Source organism: Rhopalosiphum padi, chromosome 2 (assembly GCF_020882245.1).
Source record: "Rhopalosiphum padi isolate XX-2018 chromosome 2, ASM2088224v1, whole genome shotgun sequence".
Classification (NCBI taxonomy): Eukaryota; Metazoa; Arthropoda; class Insecta; order Hemiptera; family Aphididae; genus Rhopalosiphum; species Rhopalosiphum padi.
The window spans coordinates 8795509-8815853 of NC_083598.1; the positions used below are offsets into that span (position 1 = coordinate 8795509).

The window sequence follows — 20345 nt, forward strand, 5'->3', positions numbered from 1 at the left end:
AAAAAATTATACATACAAGAGAGATAAAATGATATTTTTTTGAAGCAATCAAGACAAAAATAAATAACATTTAACATTTTTAGAAAAACAATTAATCACTTTTGATAATATTTTATATATTTAATAATATTATATATTATGGCGTAATAGGAATCACATATACATTTGACTATATTTAATGTCTGTATTAAATATTGAATAATATATTATTTAATTATAATATATCAGCCACAGCTTTTGCTGTCACAGTAGAATCTAACAAAAAAAAATTGCCTACCCGGCCGACGTGTTAATTATTCACTGTTTTCTGTTTATATTCATAATTATCATTAGAATATTAATCAAAATGACGGTAAAAAAAAATACATTACATGTATAAAATATCAGAAATAAAAAATATTTTTGATTCATTGTGTACGTTTTAATGGGACGAATGGGATGAGAATAATGACAATAACTAATTGTTTTTTCCTTTATTGTTTAACAGTAAATTATTCATAATTGAAAGGACAATTCGTTTATTTTTAAAATTAATTATGACCAAGTATTATAATTATTATATTATGTATAAAATGTATAATAATTTAAGATAACAAACATAATTAGTTTAATGTAGCATAATTCATAATTCATAGATTAAACATACCGTTAATTAAGTTTTAAGATTACTCTGAAGTATTTTAAATTGTAATTTCTGAGTTCAGATAATACAAAAACTATATTTATTTTTCTAATCCTGTATAGTATATATAGATCATTTTTGAAGAGTGTTATATTATATAATATTAATACTAATTTATTCATTTATTTCACGTTGAAAAGATAGAGCTTAAGTCCTAAAACAATATAATACCAAACAAAATAGTAAGAACTATAATAAAATAAAATATATAACTATTTAGATGTATACATATACTAAAAATAATGAAATAATTTTACTAAAATTTTACTTAAAATTTTTGAGTACTAAAACAAATTAATGAAAATATTATAAAAAAAAAAAATTGTTCTTCTATGGGGTGATTCTTTTAACATTAAACACTTATTATTTCGTCAAGTATTGACTTTTTTTCATATTTTTTTCAAAATCTTTTGTTTTTTGCTCTTTTCAAACTGTATGAAATTTTTATTTTTTTTTACCCTTGTATTTCATATAGAAACCATTATCAACTTTTGATTTTCAATTTGCAAACTATATTTAAAATGTACTTAATTTTAATAGGGCTATTTTTGTTTATGAATTTTAACGTTAAAATAATTATCTTTCGTTATTTTTTGCGAGATATAGCATTTCAAAGTTGGGCGGTTTTCGGTTTTTTTAATACTTCTTTTTTCTGAAGACCAGTAATCACATGGGTAGCAAATAATAATAAGAGATACATATTTTCATATGTAATAAACTCGATATCGACTATCGACGCAGTGATGAACTTTGTACCAGTATAGTTGCTACGTTCAACCATTAATAACATAATATGTACTGTCATATATAATTTAGATAATAACCAATGTTCTAATCAACGTCTCACAGCCGTAATAACCTACAGGACGAACACCTGAAAATCTCAAACCCCCCCAACTTTGAGCAGTTATAACTCAATAAAGGTTAAATTAAAATTAATAATTTTAAAGTTTTAACATTTTTAGAAATAATGAGTATTCAATGATAAAAGAATCGTCTTGTATAGATTGTAGTTGGGGTTCATCATAAAATTAAATAGTTTATAAAAATTAAATGTTTTAAATTTGTTAAAACATGATATTATTATCAATATTTAAAAATTTTAAGGAATTTTTTAATTTTTTAATAATAAAAATTTTGCTATTTTATAATGCTATCGTTATATTATTACGATACGTAAATATTAATAATTGGTATATCTTGTTTATATAATTAGATAAATATTTAATAGATTATATTATTACACTGGTTATTTCCAGGAAAGTGTATTTTGTCTAGACGTTTAAATAAATAAATAAGTGTTTTTTAATTATGGAAGTGATTAATAAAATATGATAATATATACGTAACATTAAATCTTTTTATTTCAATCATTTTAAAAATCTTTATTTACGAGATTTTATAAAGAGAGATTTTTTTCAAAATATATAACTATATAAGTTTTATTATCATAAGTTAAACGATGGGTCATTTCATAAAAAATTACATTATGATATTATGTGTTTTAATAAAGATAAAGAAGTATAAAATACGAATCATCTTGAGGAAATAACTGAGAACACTGAATATTTGATCAAGCCATAAAAAAGTACCAAACATGATCCAAACTTTATAAAAGTCGAGGCTCTTTAAAAAAAAAAAAAACTTATAAATGAAGAACAGTCTTAGCAGCTATATAGAATTCACCCACAAAACACATTTATATTCTGTTATTATACAGTAAATTTGTTTTTAAATGGAAATAATTTTTCTTAAATGGTGATAATTTTATGATATATATATATATAAATCCGTAATTCGATAATTAAATAAAAAAAATTGTAAACACGAAATAATTTTATTCACACCTCCATTAGTTATATAAAATAATACAATATTTGAATAGGTTTGGGTATAAGAATATTTACATATTCATGAAAAAAAAAAATAGTTACCTATCAGTTTTGACAAACCAAAGTGCAGTTTGAAAAGAATTTCCAATCAATTAGATGTAAACAAAAAAATAGCGGTCATTAACAACCCCTACACAGGTTCAAAAAAGGTTAAAAGGATAATTTAAATTCCATGTTATAAAAATGATAATGGAATAGCGAATATGACATCGTCCTAATGAAAACCCAACCATTTTTTATGTATCATAATTTTAATCACGTGATATAGAGTTACCTCATATTTATGTACACTGTATATAGTAGAAACATATTTTGTATAAATCCTGAAAGTTGAATTTTTTTACTTTATTATTTATTATGTAAATCTAAATTAAAACAATTTTTATGATATTTGTCTATCTATGAAATTAAAATAATTTTAGGCTAACTTTTAATTTTCCTTGATAATCTCTTATTTAATAATTACATTAAATACCTATAAATTATTTGAACCAGAAATAAGAAAAATTTAAATAAAGTGTTTGATTAAAAAATGTAAAGAATAATTTAACCTAGGTAGTAGGTACTCATAAGTGATACACCTCACTTAAATTTTTCTTTACTTACTTAACTGTTATGACTTACATTAAATACGGACAATAATAAATAATAATTAATACATTAATGTAGGGTAATTAAATTCAATACATTTTAATAAATATTATAATTTAAATAGTATGTATAACTGTTATTCTATCATCTTATTTTTAGTTTTAGTTAGTATATATTATGTAGGTCAACTGTTCAACGATACAAATAAGCCGAGACACTATTATACGCAATAATAATTTAAATAAATCAAATTATATATGTATATATGTATATATGTTTAGTTGTAAATAAATTAGAAATAATGCCAATGAATAGCTTATGTCTTGAGATCACGATATTAGATTTAAATTAAATATTGCCGTCTCTGACAAAGTATATACTTAATCGGAATATGCAAGCCGTAACCTATACTTGAAAGGTAACAATAAGAGTATATTTTTATATTGTACTTACCTATAATTGAAATATACAAGTTATTGCATATAGGTTCGAATTGTTATCATCCGATATAAAAAATACATTAACAATTTTGTGTAATATCATAGATAATTATTATTGACTCCCTTTTACACTGGTGTTAATAAAATATTTAATGTAGAAAGGGTGTATATGCAATAACATTGTATATTTCTACCATGCTGTGACTGTTTCAGTTATGTTTTATATTAGTTTTCTCAATTCCAGATTTTGAGTGGAACGATGAATGTATTGATTTTATAATGACGTGTTATATATATGTTATTATGATTTATAGTAGAAACAATTTCAATTTCAATATCTTAACGGTAGAAAAGTGAATATATGGTTATACCAAATAACAATACCTGTTAGGTGAAAATAAAAGAAATGTCAGTACCTACTTATTAAAATAATAGAGAAAATAAAAGAGGAAAAACACGAATTTTTACGTATTTTATAGTTTTTGAAAAATGCTCTTTTTATACTACAATATTAGTTATTTAAATTATATTTTCACTTAACGATATTTTAAAAATGAATAATTTAGCTATCAAAAGTAAAACCGTTCTAAAAGAAACAAAGATAACTATACCCCAGAGTGGAGTATACAAAAGTGATAAGATAAACAAATATTTTAATATTTCATTTTTTGTTTATATTAAAAAAATTACCTTCGAACTTTTAGTTGGATTATGAACGTAGATAATACAGCACTATAGGATTGCATCTGATCATAAAAATCGTAATCCGGCTTTTTTGTCTAGTATGGTTTTAAGTTTTTTTATTACATAAATGGTTTATAAAATAATCACTGCAGTGTACATACACTTTCTTTTTAATATTATTTAGTGATGACTAAGTAGATATTTACTGATAAATTATTGTAGTTAATAATATTATCACCATGTGTTTACCTTTCATTTCAAGTGTGTTTTTAAACATTAAAGTTGTAAGTACAGATGTTTAATATATATTTTATTAGCCAATGTACAAAATTAAGCCGTTTTTCTCTTATATAGTTATAAACGTACCTACATTAAAATGAACTGCTCGCAGTAACATTCCTCAGAGATATTTAAATTTTAACAGCACGTAAATTTAGTAATAATATTGTGTTACAGCAGTCTGTACTGAATTTGAAATAGTTAAAATCCCTTTAAAGTGTATTTATTATGAATATATATATATGAATTACAATAATAAAAAAAGTTAAAATAATGTCGCTAAAAAGTTATATTTCTCTAGTAATTATGATTTTTACTTTTTAATTTGTATAATTTCTACAACATTTTGTAGGTACTTAAAATAAAGTTTACATATAATAATATAAAAAATTAGTGAACTATCTACACTCGTAAAAAAATAAATCACCACTATAATTAATTATATAATTACCTAAGGAAATATAATATACCTTCAGATATATAACTAAGCAATCAACAGTAACAGGGATTATTAATAAAATAAATAATCTAAAGACAACCACTAAAATAAGAATTTCCATAATTTCGGCAATTATTAATTAATTCTACGTGTACCCCAGTACTTCAAAGTTATAATCATAATTCTGATGTGTTACTAGGACAACGTTTTGTTTCAAAAATACAAAATGTTGGCAAAAAGCTAGTGTTCACTGTTAAATAAAAAAATCACTCAGATACGAGGTAGATTATATATATTTTAACAATTTAATTTAATTTTGAATTCGTGTGTTGAAATATTATATTATAATATTATTATGCGGGTATGAATTGTATTGAAATTAATTTTAAAAGTGACACATCAAGTTTAATGTATGTAATGAATTCGTATTATGTTTTGGACAGCTCAGTATTATTATTTTAACAAATTAGCATTCCTTTTCAAATCAAATATGCGTTTATTGTTATGCTACTGAGCATTAAGCATGGTTGTTAAATCTAAACATTTTAGTTAAATTATAATTCTTACATCTAACATGCCTGCACGAAAATAGGCATTATTCTAAAACGCAGTTAAATACATTTTACGTAGTTACAAGAGGTGTATTTACATACGTATTTTTTTATAGTGAAATTGTTTTATAATTTTGCTAAAGACAAAGGCCGTAAATTAGACAATTAATTAATAAAATTAATAATTATATATTATGACAAAAATATAAAACATAACTCGGGTTCAAAATTATAGTAGTGTGTACATAGCGTCAGCGTGAAAACTGAATTGTGGTTAACAAAAATACGAATATTATTATAATAGTCAAGTATTATTTTTAATGATAATAATATTATAAATTCAATTAATTCGTCAATGGCGATTGTAGTTTTATTACCAGATAGTTTTTTTAGAAAAAACATTTATAATGACAAAAGTTATACATTTTATCATAATACAAATTATAATTTATTATAAGACGTAAAATGTAAATAATATTACAATATATTTAAGTATAATGAAATCTCTTGTAATATTATACATATATATTCAAAATAAAACTTTATTTACTAGAACTTAAAACTTTTAAACTTTTAAAAATTAATAAAATGTCAAAATAAAAGCTAACTTTCACTATAAATTCACGTTCAACTACAAATTTATCGAATTAGTAACTATACTTTAAAAGACTGTATTTATGTAATATTTTTACTGAAAAACAAAAACCCCATTTAAATTTCTCACAAAATATGCTAATTTTAGATGGGTAAAAAATTAAATATTGTAATTCAATTTTATAACTGTATAATTTTTTTTTTTTTAAGAAGCATTTATATAAATTTTAATGTATGAAAATAATATTTTATCTATAAATAATTAGCCTGATTTGTGTAAAGTGATATACAATTCGAAACTTTTAAACTTTGAGTCCTATAAAATCATTTCTAGCGTATTTTTATTTCACAATAATACAATATGAATCATACTTCTTAAAATTAACTCCAAATTTTTATTTCCAAGATACCAAGCATGTTAATTATATGCCAGTATACTATTCCATTATCTTAATTTTACAAAAATAGTATTTATATCAAGTAAAGAAAATTGTTATTAAATAGAAGTATTTAATACAATTACTAATTATAAGTAATATTGTATCAACTCTAAAAGAATAGTTATTGGCAATCTAATATTCCATTTGGTTAAAAAATAATATCCACAAAAAATTACTTATATTTTATAGTAGACTTTAATGTTGTTTTCAAAATACTTAAATCACAAACACATTAAATTGTTCTTCAAATCCTAATGCTTAAGCTTCTACAGATTTTCAGCCAAAAATAAATCCCGCAAGTAATACGATTATAGAAATGTCTAACCTGAAAACATTGGCATTGTTAGTTCTGGATGTATTTGAGCAAGCTGTTGTGACAAATTGAACTGCGATTGGCAAAACGTAGAACACAAAAGAACATCAACAATCTCCGTGTTTTTTTCATTGTCAAAAGATTCGTGCTTCTCTCGTCCATCACCTGTAAACAATACAAATACAAAATTATACTTAGAAATGGACCCAGAATTATTGTATAAGTAACGAATTCATATGTAATGAATTGATATATTTTAGATAAAATGATGAATAAGAATTTAAAAATAACTAAATTTAAATGTTTAAATCTTATACGAGTAACACTAAATATTATATATGTATTAATTGTTTAGACCAACCATATATAAATATTAAAACAATATCCATTATAAAATATTGTTTTAAAATAATGGAGGTTATTTCCTTGCAGATATTCAATCAAATAAATAAACACATTTACGAAAAAGTTAAATAAAAATAATAATTGCGATGATACTTAGAGTATGAATAAAACAATAGATATTTATTATAAGACCTACTTTATGCATATATTTGTTTGTCTAAATAATTCTTTAAAATAACAATGGTTTTTAATTACGATTTTTGTTTATTTTTATATATACTTATAAATATACATATAGTTTTTGAGTCACACAGACTAAAAATATTATGCATAATGTATTGGCACGCTTTTCATTAAATTAAACTTTTCACTTAATTAATTTCTTCAGTAACTGTATTTTAACACTGAAAATATAATTATTGATAACTATTTTTATGGTTATGAAACAAATATCAAAGTTTCATACCACATTTAATAATACATACTTTGTTAATTGTTATTTGAGGTCAATTAATAAATATGAATTGCACACAATTTTATTAACATACGTAAAATTGTGTTATATTTTGTATAAATAACAATTTAAAACTGCTAAAATAAACAAGCCTAAAGTTCAGATGGCTTATATTATATACTTTTCAATTTTACTCAAGCCAATAGTAGTTTAGAGCAAACGAATGAAAATACGATTAAAAGCGCTTTTAGAAATATCAACACACACATTAAACTGGGTTAATTAAATCGAGGTTAAATCAAATAAGTAATAGAATTAGTGGAATTTATAAATTTAATGTTCCTACGATTACAATAAAAGCGGATAACGTAACATTATTTTTCGATTTCTCTCGGTATAATATACCTACGCGTGCAGTCTAGGAAATATTGTTGGCATTCTAGCGATAAATAACTGGCGCTGGTAACCTATACGGCTATACGTCATGATGTTTCTGAGGTATACGAAAAAAATAATAATAATAAATAAGCGTATAATCCCGTTTAAATGAATTGCGTGTTTCTGATTGCGAGGAAAACAGACAAAAATGTAATATTCTATATTATTATATGCTCTTAGATAACCGAGAAACAAAATCCTCCAGTATATTTTGTGAAGACATGCGATAGAAATTTTGTAGATACGATCGAAATCGGGATCACATGTATCGTATACACAACTTATATTCTATTCAATGTATTCTGTTCAATTGATTCGACGTTACCTCCGAACGTGTTAGTATGTGTTGTAAACGGAGGAGTTATAAGTTTCGTATCGTCAGATATATTACCTATATAATATATATCATACGTGGCGCCTGCACCATAGGAGTATTGCACAGATCTAACTAGGCCGCATACGTGTTTATCGGCGTATAATATAATATGATATCGGTAGTGAAGACAATCAAAATTATACAGACAATTTTTAAGACGCAAATAAATTTATAAGGACTGTTCTTAAATGTTTCGGAAATACGAAATTAAAAAAGAAAAATAAACATTTCAACTTCAAACAAATTGTATAGATTATTAAACGCGCATATTACGTATAGCCGTATTTTAATTCGCTCGATTATTATAGGTTATCGTGTCATGCGAACGTATAAGAATACTAAATGGCCGTAATGTGTTTTCTAAAGAAGGAAAAAAGTGCATAACATCTCTGCAAACCCTATCAATAGATACTCTCTTGGATTCCGCTCTGCAAGTTTTCGGAATCTAAATATGTTTCGCAGTAAAAGATAAATGCAACGCTTGTGTATATACCAATGAGATAAATGTAATGTCTATGTATATAATACATACCTATGAGATAAATTGGATGGAAGTCGCCCCGTTGCGCACATATATTATAATCACATGTTTATTATATTATGTATTATATATATATTATGAGTTTCGCTCCATAAATAGTATAGTATAATGTATAAACGTTAAGAAGTGCGTACACATATTGCGATGTGACAGCGAGAGGAGAGGGGTTGAGTCGGATTGGAGGTAGCAACACAAGTAGGGGTAGTTCGGTCCCTCGCCGTAAGAGTAAAATTACTACATGCGATGTCATCGCAAGTACGCCTATAGCCACCCCCGACAATGCATTCGACGCGTATAACACGGCTGTCGAGGCGGGTACCCTATATGGCAATAATATAATACATATATATATATAAACATACAGTATACACAAAGTATACGCCTATACATGTATATATTGCGATATGAGCGTATACCGTATTATCGTCGCACATAAAAGTGACAATGAACGATTGACAAAAATGTCATTACGCCGTCACGTATACATACACACACACAGACACACACAAACACACATATATATATGCATAAACGTACCTACACACTTGTCTAACTAACTTATATCTACATATCATTAACGCGTTACGCGTGTGCGTGTTGATGGATTAACGCGTTATACATAGCAGATCGTGTCCATGAAAATAATAATAATATTTATAATATTTTATAAAAAAATTGAAAAATTATATACAGATGTACTCCACCTAACCTTACTTAACCAACCTACAGTATAATATTGTGTCGTATTACAAAGATGCGCCGACAGTTTAGCTAGTGGAAGACGGAGCACTTTGGGCGGTGAGGGAGGAGGAATTGTGCTGTAAAACGTGCCGTTATACGGAGTAAGTTAAACTTAATATACTGTTGCAGTGAACTTGCTGCCGTCGATCCGGGTCATTTAGCAAATTACCAAATCTCGGCGTGTAAACTAATATTGTTGTATTTTCTACACGGCGCAATATTATATTGGATTTTGGTATTTAGGTACCTGCCAGCATACGAGACCATTATGTGGGTATTATGGACACTGATAGTCACCGTTATAACGACACGACTACTGCGTTAACTCATATATAGTCTACCGCGCGTGCTGTGTATTTATTTTATTTATACAATGTATGTACAGTTATGTTTCAAATAACTCATTATAATAATAACTGATAAAAATCCACCAAGACAATAATAACTTACTTTTTTTGAAATAACATAAAAACAACATAGTTTATGACATCTAACAATTTATAAATTTTTAAAATACTTGACAATGACGATCATCAGCAATACATTAAGTAAATCTTAATTAAATAAATTGTAATTAATTAGTATATAAAATACATAGTTTTTTGTAGATAACATACTATACACAAGTATCTTAGTTACATGTAATTTTATAATAACTTTAAAGTTCAAACGAATCATAGGTGCACAGTACCATTGATTAAATATAGGTATATTTAAAATAATATAATAATAATAAGGACATACAATTAAAAATATATACCTAATACGATGCTATAGTAACATAACCAGGGTTATGCATGCCAATATAAATAATTGATACCGACCATAGTATATCTTAAGAGGATGGTATGTAAAACGTTCCATTCGAAATGAAAACAGAATAAATCAACCTTAAACGGCTTAAACTTAACGACGACGATCATACGTGAAATCAAAAAGTTGGAGAGAACAGGGCACTTAGTTTAAATGGATAATAGAAAAGCATAAACAAATGTGGACAGAGGTAAATCACTTAAAGTTTAAGACCTCGGGAGTAAATAAAGACACGGTCAATATAGATAGACAACGTTGCGACATTATTAGTTACACTTGAAATCGAAAATTGAGAAACAGTTTCAAAAGATATTAGACAGAACGAGAAGATAAGAAAATAAGAAATAAAAGGGTATTTCTAACAATTCTAACGATAATCCATGGATTTCAATTTAAGAATATATTAATAAACATCTATTATTTTATTTAATAAAAAAAATACAAAATAAAAATGATTTATTTAACAATATTTACTGTGATTATTATTTTTATTTGTGATACTCAATTAAAATTATGCTATACATAAACCGCGATACCTATTGTTGTCCATAATTTTTGTATACACTTATATAACCAAGCCCATTATTGTAGATGCATGTAACAGAATATAAAAGAGATAGTTTAGAGATAGTATAGCTATTGGAAGAAGTCTAACAAAATTTTCATTGTCCATACACACGTATGTTGTACAAAAGAAAAAAAATTAATACATTCGTTCAAGTTCAATAAATCATTTAAATTATTGTTTTCATTAATAAATATGACAGAAAAATGTTCAAAATACATTTTACTGAAATGTTATGCTTTAATTATCAAGTTCAGAACAAAGTTTCTGCATTTAAATCATAAAGGATAATTTTTTTGTCAAAACTGCACGCATAAATCGTTAATCATACCAAAATAGTTTTTTCGTGTGCTTTCAAGTTTGCACCATTAATGTAAACCTTCAACAGTGTTTGTATAAAAATGTTGGTCATTTAACCCACTTGGATAAATAGAATAGGACAAGCAGGTTAACGGTCCTGCGATCAATTGTATAGTGTGATTTATGATCTCAAATAAGGTTTCGAAACAATTTTAGTTTTAGATGTCAACATTTCAAGATTGGGAATGTGGTGATGGACAGATGAGGGTAATGGATAAGAAGACTTTATTGATAATCGTCTTTATTGGCGTTGTTCGACATGGCAAAACTAGAGGTATAAATAAAAGCAGCCCACGAAGTAGATAATTTACACAAAACCACCGCATTAACTATGGAAGTAAATGTATAAAGAGAACCCAATAGTTAGTTAATGTACACTGCAATTACTACCTACCTAAAACCTTATACGCGTGTATTAAATAAATATTAATAATTTTAAACTTTGAGTTTGTAGTTTTGTCTATTAAAATAACATGTGTAAGTAAATAACAGTTAAAATAAAAATAAAGTGATTAACCTAACCCGACAATTTTATAAATATATTTGGTTTTTATAACACCTACACATTGTCCTACAGTATCTTAAGCACTAGTAAATAATATAAATTACCATTAATAGAAATAAAACGACAAAGCTGCGCATTTCTAAATTAAACTAATTATACATATATATAAATATGAAATATGAAATATTCATACTATTGTTTATTAGATGATGTACATGTTACAGGTTAAAGGTAAAAATAATTAAGGTAAAAATCTCTTTATTGAAATTATTATACGATCTACGAAAGTTAAATAAATTTTATAAATTCGGTTAGACGGATCAATAGATAAGAGAACCAATATATATATATATATATTAAATAATACATTTTAATTTTAAGTAAGTACTGAGTAGAAATAGTATCGATAAATACTCCTTTCCCGCGCATTTTCCAAATTTAGTATTTACATTATTTGTTAACTCATTTATTTATTATATATACTGTATAGTGAGTATACAGATTATAAATGTCTTATATAAATAAATAAATAATAATAAAGATAATAGAGGTACTGCAGCTTACACATTTTTTAGTAAAAGTATTCCTTACACCATACTATAATTTTGATAAATTAAGAAAAGTCAATATGATTGGAGTTGCATTCGGTATCTAAACTTATTTAAAAAAAAGTATAACTTTCATATTTACAAAATGTTAACCTTTTTCTATTATAATTATAATAAGTAATGACTATTAATGTAACAAAATAAAAGCGACAACAATAATAACACAGTGAATAGCAGTTTTTTTTTATTACATAATCTGTAGCTTTTAAACATTTGTTAGGTAGTACAATAAACATAACTGCATAAGTGATAAATTAAAGAAAGAAAGAGAAATAAACAATCTAAACACAAAACAAAAATTTTTTTTGTCCTCAACTAATGCATGTCTTTTTATTGAATATACCATTGTGAATTCGTAGTTATAGGTCAACAAGTGTGGCGGAACTTAAACATGAATGAATGAATTTTTTATTTAATGTATTTATGTTGGGTCACATAAATAATTACTTAACATTTAATGAACAATTGGCGAGCTAATGGTAGTTTAAACATGATTTAGTGACCCGTGATTGGTTAATTATTAAATTTTAACAAATCATTAAATTAATCAATTTCAACATAGCATTAATATGTTGAATAGTTACATAAATACACTTAAGTTAAGAGCCAGCACAATTGGAATTTGAATTTATTAATATTAGCATTGTTTATAGTATTTATAATCAATGATATTAGGTTTCTTGGTATTAATGACAAATGCTGTGTATTATTTTTAAATTGGTAAGAATTTAGATAAATGTTTGAAATCCAATAAGTAAGCTTCGTAATACCTATAGGCTTAGGTTTTCAATAGTTTTTATAAGGTGCAAATAATACAATATTAAACGAACTACCGTAGAGAAGCACTAATTATTATGATGTTGAAAATTGCTGGGTGAAAGACTCGTAGATATTGTGTGTTTAATATTTTAGAGCTCCAATTTATAACTGTCTACGGTATGTTCATTTTTTCCAAATAAAAGTAAAATAACAATAGTTTTAGATGAGTGTTTGGCGCTTTTATTTATTCTAGTTGTGACCATAAAAAACTTTAATTTGAGACCAGTATAATTATCCTTAGTTCCCACGACAAATTTATAACAAAAGTTGATTCTTTTAAAGATAAATATTCATTTTCTCGAAAAATATAACTTTACAAGTTATAAAAAGATAATTCCAAATACATTGATACTTTTCGAGAAAATTAATTTATCTTTTAAAAAAACCATCTCATATACATATTGTAAAAATAAATTTAAAACAATCCTGTTAAGGTAGTTATAGAAAACCGTTTTCATTAAAGCTTGTTTATATACGGCGTTAAGTCTAATTAAATTATTACTACTTATAATATTTCGCCTAAATAAATAACCCAACTCCTTCAATGTTATACATAATCATATAAATAGACAATACAACAATTGAATTGTTATGTGCTTTAAATATACATATATACAATATTGTAGGTATAATTGTAAAATGTATATTATATAATATAAATAAATAAAAATTAGATATTATATGCACAATATTATTCTATTAAATATAAATACTGTAAAAAACATAGTTTCGCTTAAAATGGTTTTTCAATTACAAATATTTATCATTATTATACTAAAAGTTGAAATGTACAAAAATAGTGTGTTAGTTTTTGTGTATTATAATAATTTAATTTTTTTTAAACTGAATAGAAAATAGGGATTGCTGTTGAGCACTATAGTTTTTTTTTACTTTTCTCACATTTTCTTACGATTTTGTGCATTTGAATTTTTAATTCAATAATAAATATTTGAAAAAATGACAACGAGCGAAGCTCAGTTTTACTTTTTACTACAAAGTTAGTGGAATAAGACAATCAATCAACAGCTAATTTCTAATTTCTGTTCAGATTAAAAAAAAATTACAATTTATTAAAACTAATGCATATTTAGTATTTACGATCATCCATAACTCATAAACACATAAATACGGCTATAATATTCAAATATTGAAATAACTTGAATGATAAAAAGGAAGTATACAACGATCATAATTTATACATTAAACAGAGGTAGTTTACATTGGTCAATTGAGATATAAGTCCCTATGTTTGTAATTTTAGATCCTGGCCGAAGCCATAGTTGTATTGCTTTTAAATCGATGTGGGTTTTATTTGTGTGCATATATACACGTTTCACAGAAAAAACTCTGGGTACCTAGGTTAAAATACTCTGATCTTCGAATTTAAGGGAGGGTTTCTGATAATAAATTTGATGTAGTCAGTACTTTCATGAGGTAAAAATAATAAAAATTAGAAGTACTTTTTAAAATAATCGTGAAAAACTAAAACCAAATTAAGGAAAAACCGGAATTTTACAAAAAGTTTTTGATCAAATTAATTTTGTTATTTTTCCCGGCGGAACTCAAAGACGAATAACCATAGATATTTTATATTTTTATAGATACGATAAATTAATATTTTACCAAATGTTTATATTAATGGAACTGTAGAAATGGTAACCTAATCTTTTTGCACTATTTATAGACATGGAGTTTTACAGTTTTTTTCTATAAATGTCGTAAATAATTTCAATCAGTTTCTCATAAGTTGTTCAAAACGGGAAAGAAAATTAAAAAATATATAGGTAATCAGAGTTGTTTTATAGGTATTTAAAATTTAAATAAAATTATAAACATAAACAAATAATAACAATTTTATGTATTTAAGAAAAAAAATATTTTCTATGGGTATTTTTAAACATATATCATTATATTTTATAAACACAACGACATTTTCCAATGCAAAGTTTTCGGCAAAAATGAATTCAATCTACCGTATTATTGTAATACTTTAATAGCAACATAAATATACCATAGATACACTTAGTAGTATCGGCTAACAGACCGTATTACCTCAGAATCGTTATTCGTATACAACGATTTATCATTAAATTCAAATACAACACATAAATTACAGTGACTTACTCAGTAACAAGAAACTGTCGACACCTATTGTACAGCAGAGAACGGTTATCTACTTTTTACACTCTAGGGCATAGGCATTCTAAATTTGTTTATTTAATTTAATGGCATAATAGCAAGAGTGTCTAACCTTCTGTGAAGACTGGTACACATACATTTTAATATATATATATATATAAATAAATGTATACATATTATATACAACTAATTGATGGTTTTAAAATTGATGTGAGGCCGAATTAATATCTACCGCGGTTTGAACACCTCTGCTTTATAGTGTCGACAATAATCTTGTTTGACTAATAAACTATTTATGAGTTTAAATAAATTACATTACAAAGACAGAATTGTAAAATAATATTTTTTATTTTATACAATTTTAAAAACAAAGTTGTAAGAAATATATATTTAAGAGTGCTGCAAATTTTAACTAATTTTTCAAACACTGGATATTTTTTTTATTAGTAACATTTTATTGTTGGTTACTAACATATTGATAATTTATTGGATTATACAATACTTTAATTATATAATATATGTATTATTTTAGGTAAGTATATATCTAACATAAAAGGTAAATTAAATATTTAAATAGTAGGTAGATATATGGGTAAACAAAAAATGACATAACATATGTAATATGTATAACAGATTTCCGAGTAAAATAACATTTAAGTAATAAGAAAAAAATCTAATAAAACGTTATTAATAATTTATACATTTATTACATATACTAAATATATATATATATATATAATCTAATTGATTGATGGTAATAATTTATTATTTTAGATTCTGAGCAGAGCGATGAATGTATTGATTTTACAATGATGCGTGTTATTTTTATTTACGAGTACACGATAAGTTATCGATAAAATGCTTCGATTTTCAATTTTGAAAATAGTTTTGGATAGAAAATTAGATGTAGTTTGCACTTCAAACAGGTCGAAATTAAAAATTCTCAGTACTTTTTTTATAATCAGAAACACGATAACTCAAACAAATATGGCTATAGAACCTTGAAATTTTCACCAAGTATTTAAATCATCATTTTCTAAATATAGTATAATTTTTGAAATATTTTGAACTTTTTATGACAAAATAAATTTTCGATTTAAAAATAGAATATAAGGTTATATATGTGTTGCTACCTATGTAAAAAAAAAAATGGTACCGGAAAGCCAAAATAGTTTTTTATACTCATTTTACATTTGAAATAAAAATTTTTACGACATTGAATATTCGTATAATCATAGATACTTGAAATTTTTCAAAATTTTTCAACTCATTTTAAGCTATTTAAAAGCGTTTCAAATTTTCGAATTTCTTTAATTCTTTTTTATTAATTTCGATAAAAAATTATTCGCTAGTTCAAAATTCTTGAAAATTAAAAACAAGATTCTACATAAGTTGTTCTTATATCTGTGTAAACGATATATTATTATATGCGTATTTTAAAGTCAGATATTCATAAAACTTTTCTTTTAATATTTAAGTTTTGATATTCCTAGTAAATTGTTCATATTGAAACCATAAAATATAAAAAATAAATTAAAGCCTATAATTATTATAATAGTTCAATTGATTAATTAAATAAATTATTATTCAACAGACGTTTGAAGTTCAGTTTTAGAATAAATAACTTATTCAATCAATAAATAACAATGTTTATTATTTTGTTATAATTAAAAAAAAAAATTTCATGGAAACATACAATTTTCACATACCTATACATATTATATTATTATTCATTTTACTAAACGCAATGATATTTTTGATTTCTTTTAAGATATCACTTATATTTATAGTATTAATTTATCTTTACTGTGTTATGGTATATGTATACTGTATACTGAAAGATGTTATTACATTTTTGGTTATGTAAGTTTAAAAAAAAAAAAAAATTTTAATTATCTATGTATAAAAGCACCTATGTATTATTAATTACCATACATATTATTGTTTTTACATTACACGAGTATTTAATTACATATTTATTATTTTATTGAATTATATATTATAATAATCGTAATATGTATTATATTTAATACAATTATTTGAAATAGTTTGTCATCTTTATTTGAACTTGTTTATTCTGCCAATTTTTTTTTGTATTTATAACTTTATGAAACTTCTTCATGAAACGATAAGTATTTTTTCAAAATTTTATTATAAAATATAAAATATTGTTTTGTTATTGAGAGTGACTAAAACGTTATATATAATATGAATTGATTAATAGGTTATAAATCAAACCAACCATTATAATGTAATATTTATGTTATATAGAGCTTTTAGTTGTAACGAGTTTCGATATAAAGAGTTTTCATTGTATTTCATTATAATAATTAAATACTAATAATATAATAAATGCAATATTTTCGGAAAAAATTAAATCAGTCTACCGTAATACTAAAAGTAAAATAAATTACTTTAATATAGCTAAATAAAAAAATGTAGTATCACGAAATATACTTATGGATATAGGCTGATAGACCGTCTCCGCTCAAATTCGTTTTTCTTATACAATGATGTATCATTAAATTCAAATTTAATACACCGCCGTAATAGTGACCCGTTCAACATATAATGTACAGTATAGCGCGGTACTTACATGACTATATTTTTTTTTAAATTTACTTTAGACTAAAAATAGTACACTATTATATTGTCCGACCTTTGCGAAACTTTTAAACAAGGAGAAAAATTTCGCACTATGTTCATTTTTATACATTAAATACAATTATTACACTTAACATAAATAAAAATGTATCAACAGTTTTATAGATGGTATAAATATAGATGTCAAAATTGCATTTGTGAATATTACTACATAATATATCAATGTAAAACAAATTTCTCAAACATTACAAGAGTGTAAGAGTAGCTTTACATGGTTTAATATTTGTGTTAGATAAAAACGTGGTGTATAATAATTAATATGTCCTGTGCCGGATGTATTTAACTACAAAATTAATTATAATAATTACTTTTTAGTATAAAGAGTAATTAATAGTAAATTTATCCATACGGAATATTCCGTTTGTTACGATTATATTTCTTATTTCCATGTATTATTATACATTACTCCAATCACTTCTACAAACCAAAGTTTGTTGCGTGTATCTAATTATAAACTTAAACACATTTAAAAAAGAAAAACTAAATACAACTTGTACTTATAATTATAAAGAGCAAAATAACAATAAATTAATTAAATTTCTAAACATATAGAACAGTAAATAAAACAAAAAATAATAAAGTTATTTTAAAATCAGAATATTATGAATTTCATTTAATCGCATATATAGTATTTAATAACACTCGCATTTATATTATATGATTAAAAGTGGATATGAGATTCTAATACTAAATTGTCACTCAATGTTTATTAAAAAAAAATAAAATCAGAATTTATTAATTGGAATTTTACTTTGGAAGTAGTCCTCGGGTAATATTTAATTCTTTACACGAGTAATTTACATGTAATATCTTTAACTATACTTGTGTATTATATTAAATTTGTGCGATTATTTATTTTAAAATTTCATATGTGTGTGATACCTATAGTATCTTGCATTAAAAACAATAAAACGTTCTCCCATTTATGATATATGATATGAGTTACTTAAAAATCTAAAATAAAAATTTTTAGACAGTTTAAAGTTAATGATGATTTATTATAGAGAAAATAAAATATAAATAGTACAACACTACATCAGCTCGTTTCAACTTCGATTTAAATTTTAAAAATTAGAGATGGAAAAATAATTATTATACTATACATAAATAGAACATATTCATCTCAAAAAGTATACATACACTATCTTTGAACTTTAATTTTAAATTATAGAATTATCTGAATAAACAGTTGTCATTTTTATGCGAATTATAATATTTTAGAAAGATTTAATATTAAAAAAAAAAAAACGATAAGGAAGTTACATTTTAATCAATAATAATAAAATAATCTATACATTATTAATTATTAAATTTGTTTGATAAAAAAAATACTATTTAAAATAATAATATGTGTTAGTTAAATATCCGAGACATCTACATAGAAATGTTGACCAAAAAAAAATTTATAAATGCCAACATTTCTAAAAATATTATAATTAATAAGTTATTCGGAAATACTATTATTATAATGTATATATTAAAAAATTATACACTGAAACAATCACTTATTATTGTTATATATGAAAACAAAATTTTGACTCTTATGGGTAATAAAATTAAGAATATCTTAAGTATTTTCTGTAAAGAAATAAAATATTTATTTGTATTTATAAAATAAATTGGGCTTGAAAAAGTTATGAAACAGTGCATGATATTACGGATATTAAATTAAAAGTTTTAATTTAAAATATATTTTAGATTTGAGAAAATTATATGTAATTAGAGTATTGTGACTTTTTTCATTTGTTCATAATAAGTTGCATTGAATTAAAAATCAAAAATGTAAATAATAGTATTTAAGGAACAATTAATGGAAAATTATTTTATAGTAGTGTTTCAATAGGATTTGTTCTTTTGTTATAGCAACCCACAAATTTACTCTTTGTTGGAAAAAAACCAAGTTTGTCATAACTCATAATATAGAAATATAAATAATCATTTATAAGCAATTTATCATTTAATTGTATTATCATGATATACTGTATATTGATTATTAATATACATTTTTAAGTTTAAATATTTTTTTTATTTTCCTTGTTAATAATAGTTTGTTTACGAATAGCGACCCATTA

The 20345-nt window shown here is 24.0% G+C and overlaps 1 protein-coding gene across 3 annotated transcripts in view; it reads right to left on the minus strand.

Moving 5' to 3' along the window:
- The window catches only part of LOC132923197 (protein furry), a 108529-nt gene that overhangs the window by 42711 nt on the left and 45473 nt on the right, over positions 1 to 20345 (minus strand). For all 3 annotated transcript variants that reach the window (XM_060987049.1, XM_060987048.1, XM_060987050.1), the window contains exon 20: positions 6918 to 7070. In XM_060987049.1, the coding sequence (XP_060843032.1) occupies positions 6918 to 7070 (153 nt within the window). The remainder of the gene's footprint in view (positions 1 to 6917; positions 7071 to 20345) is intronic.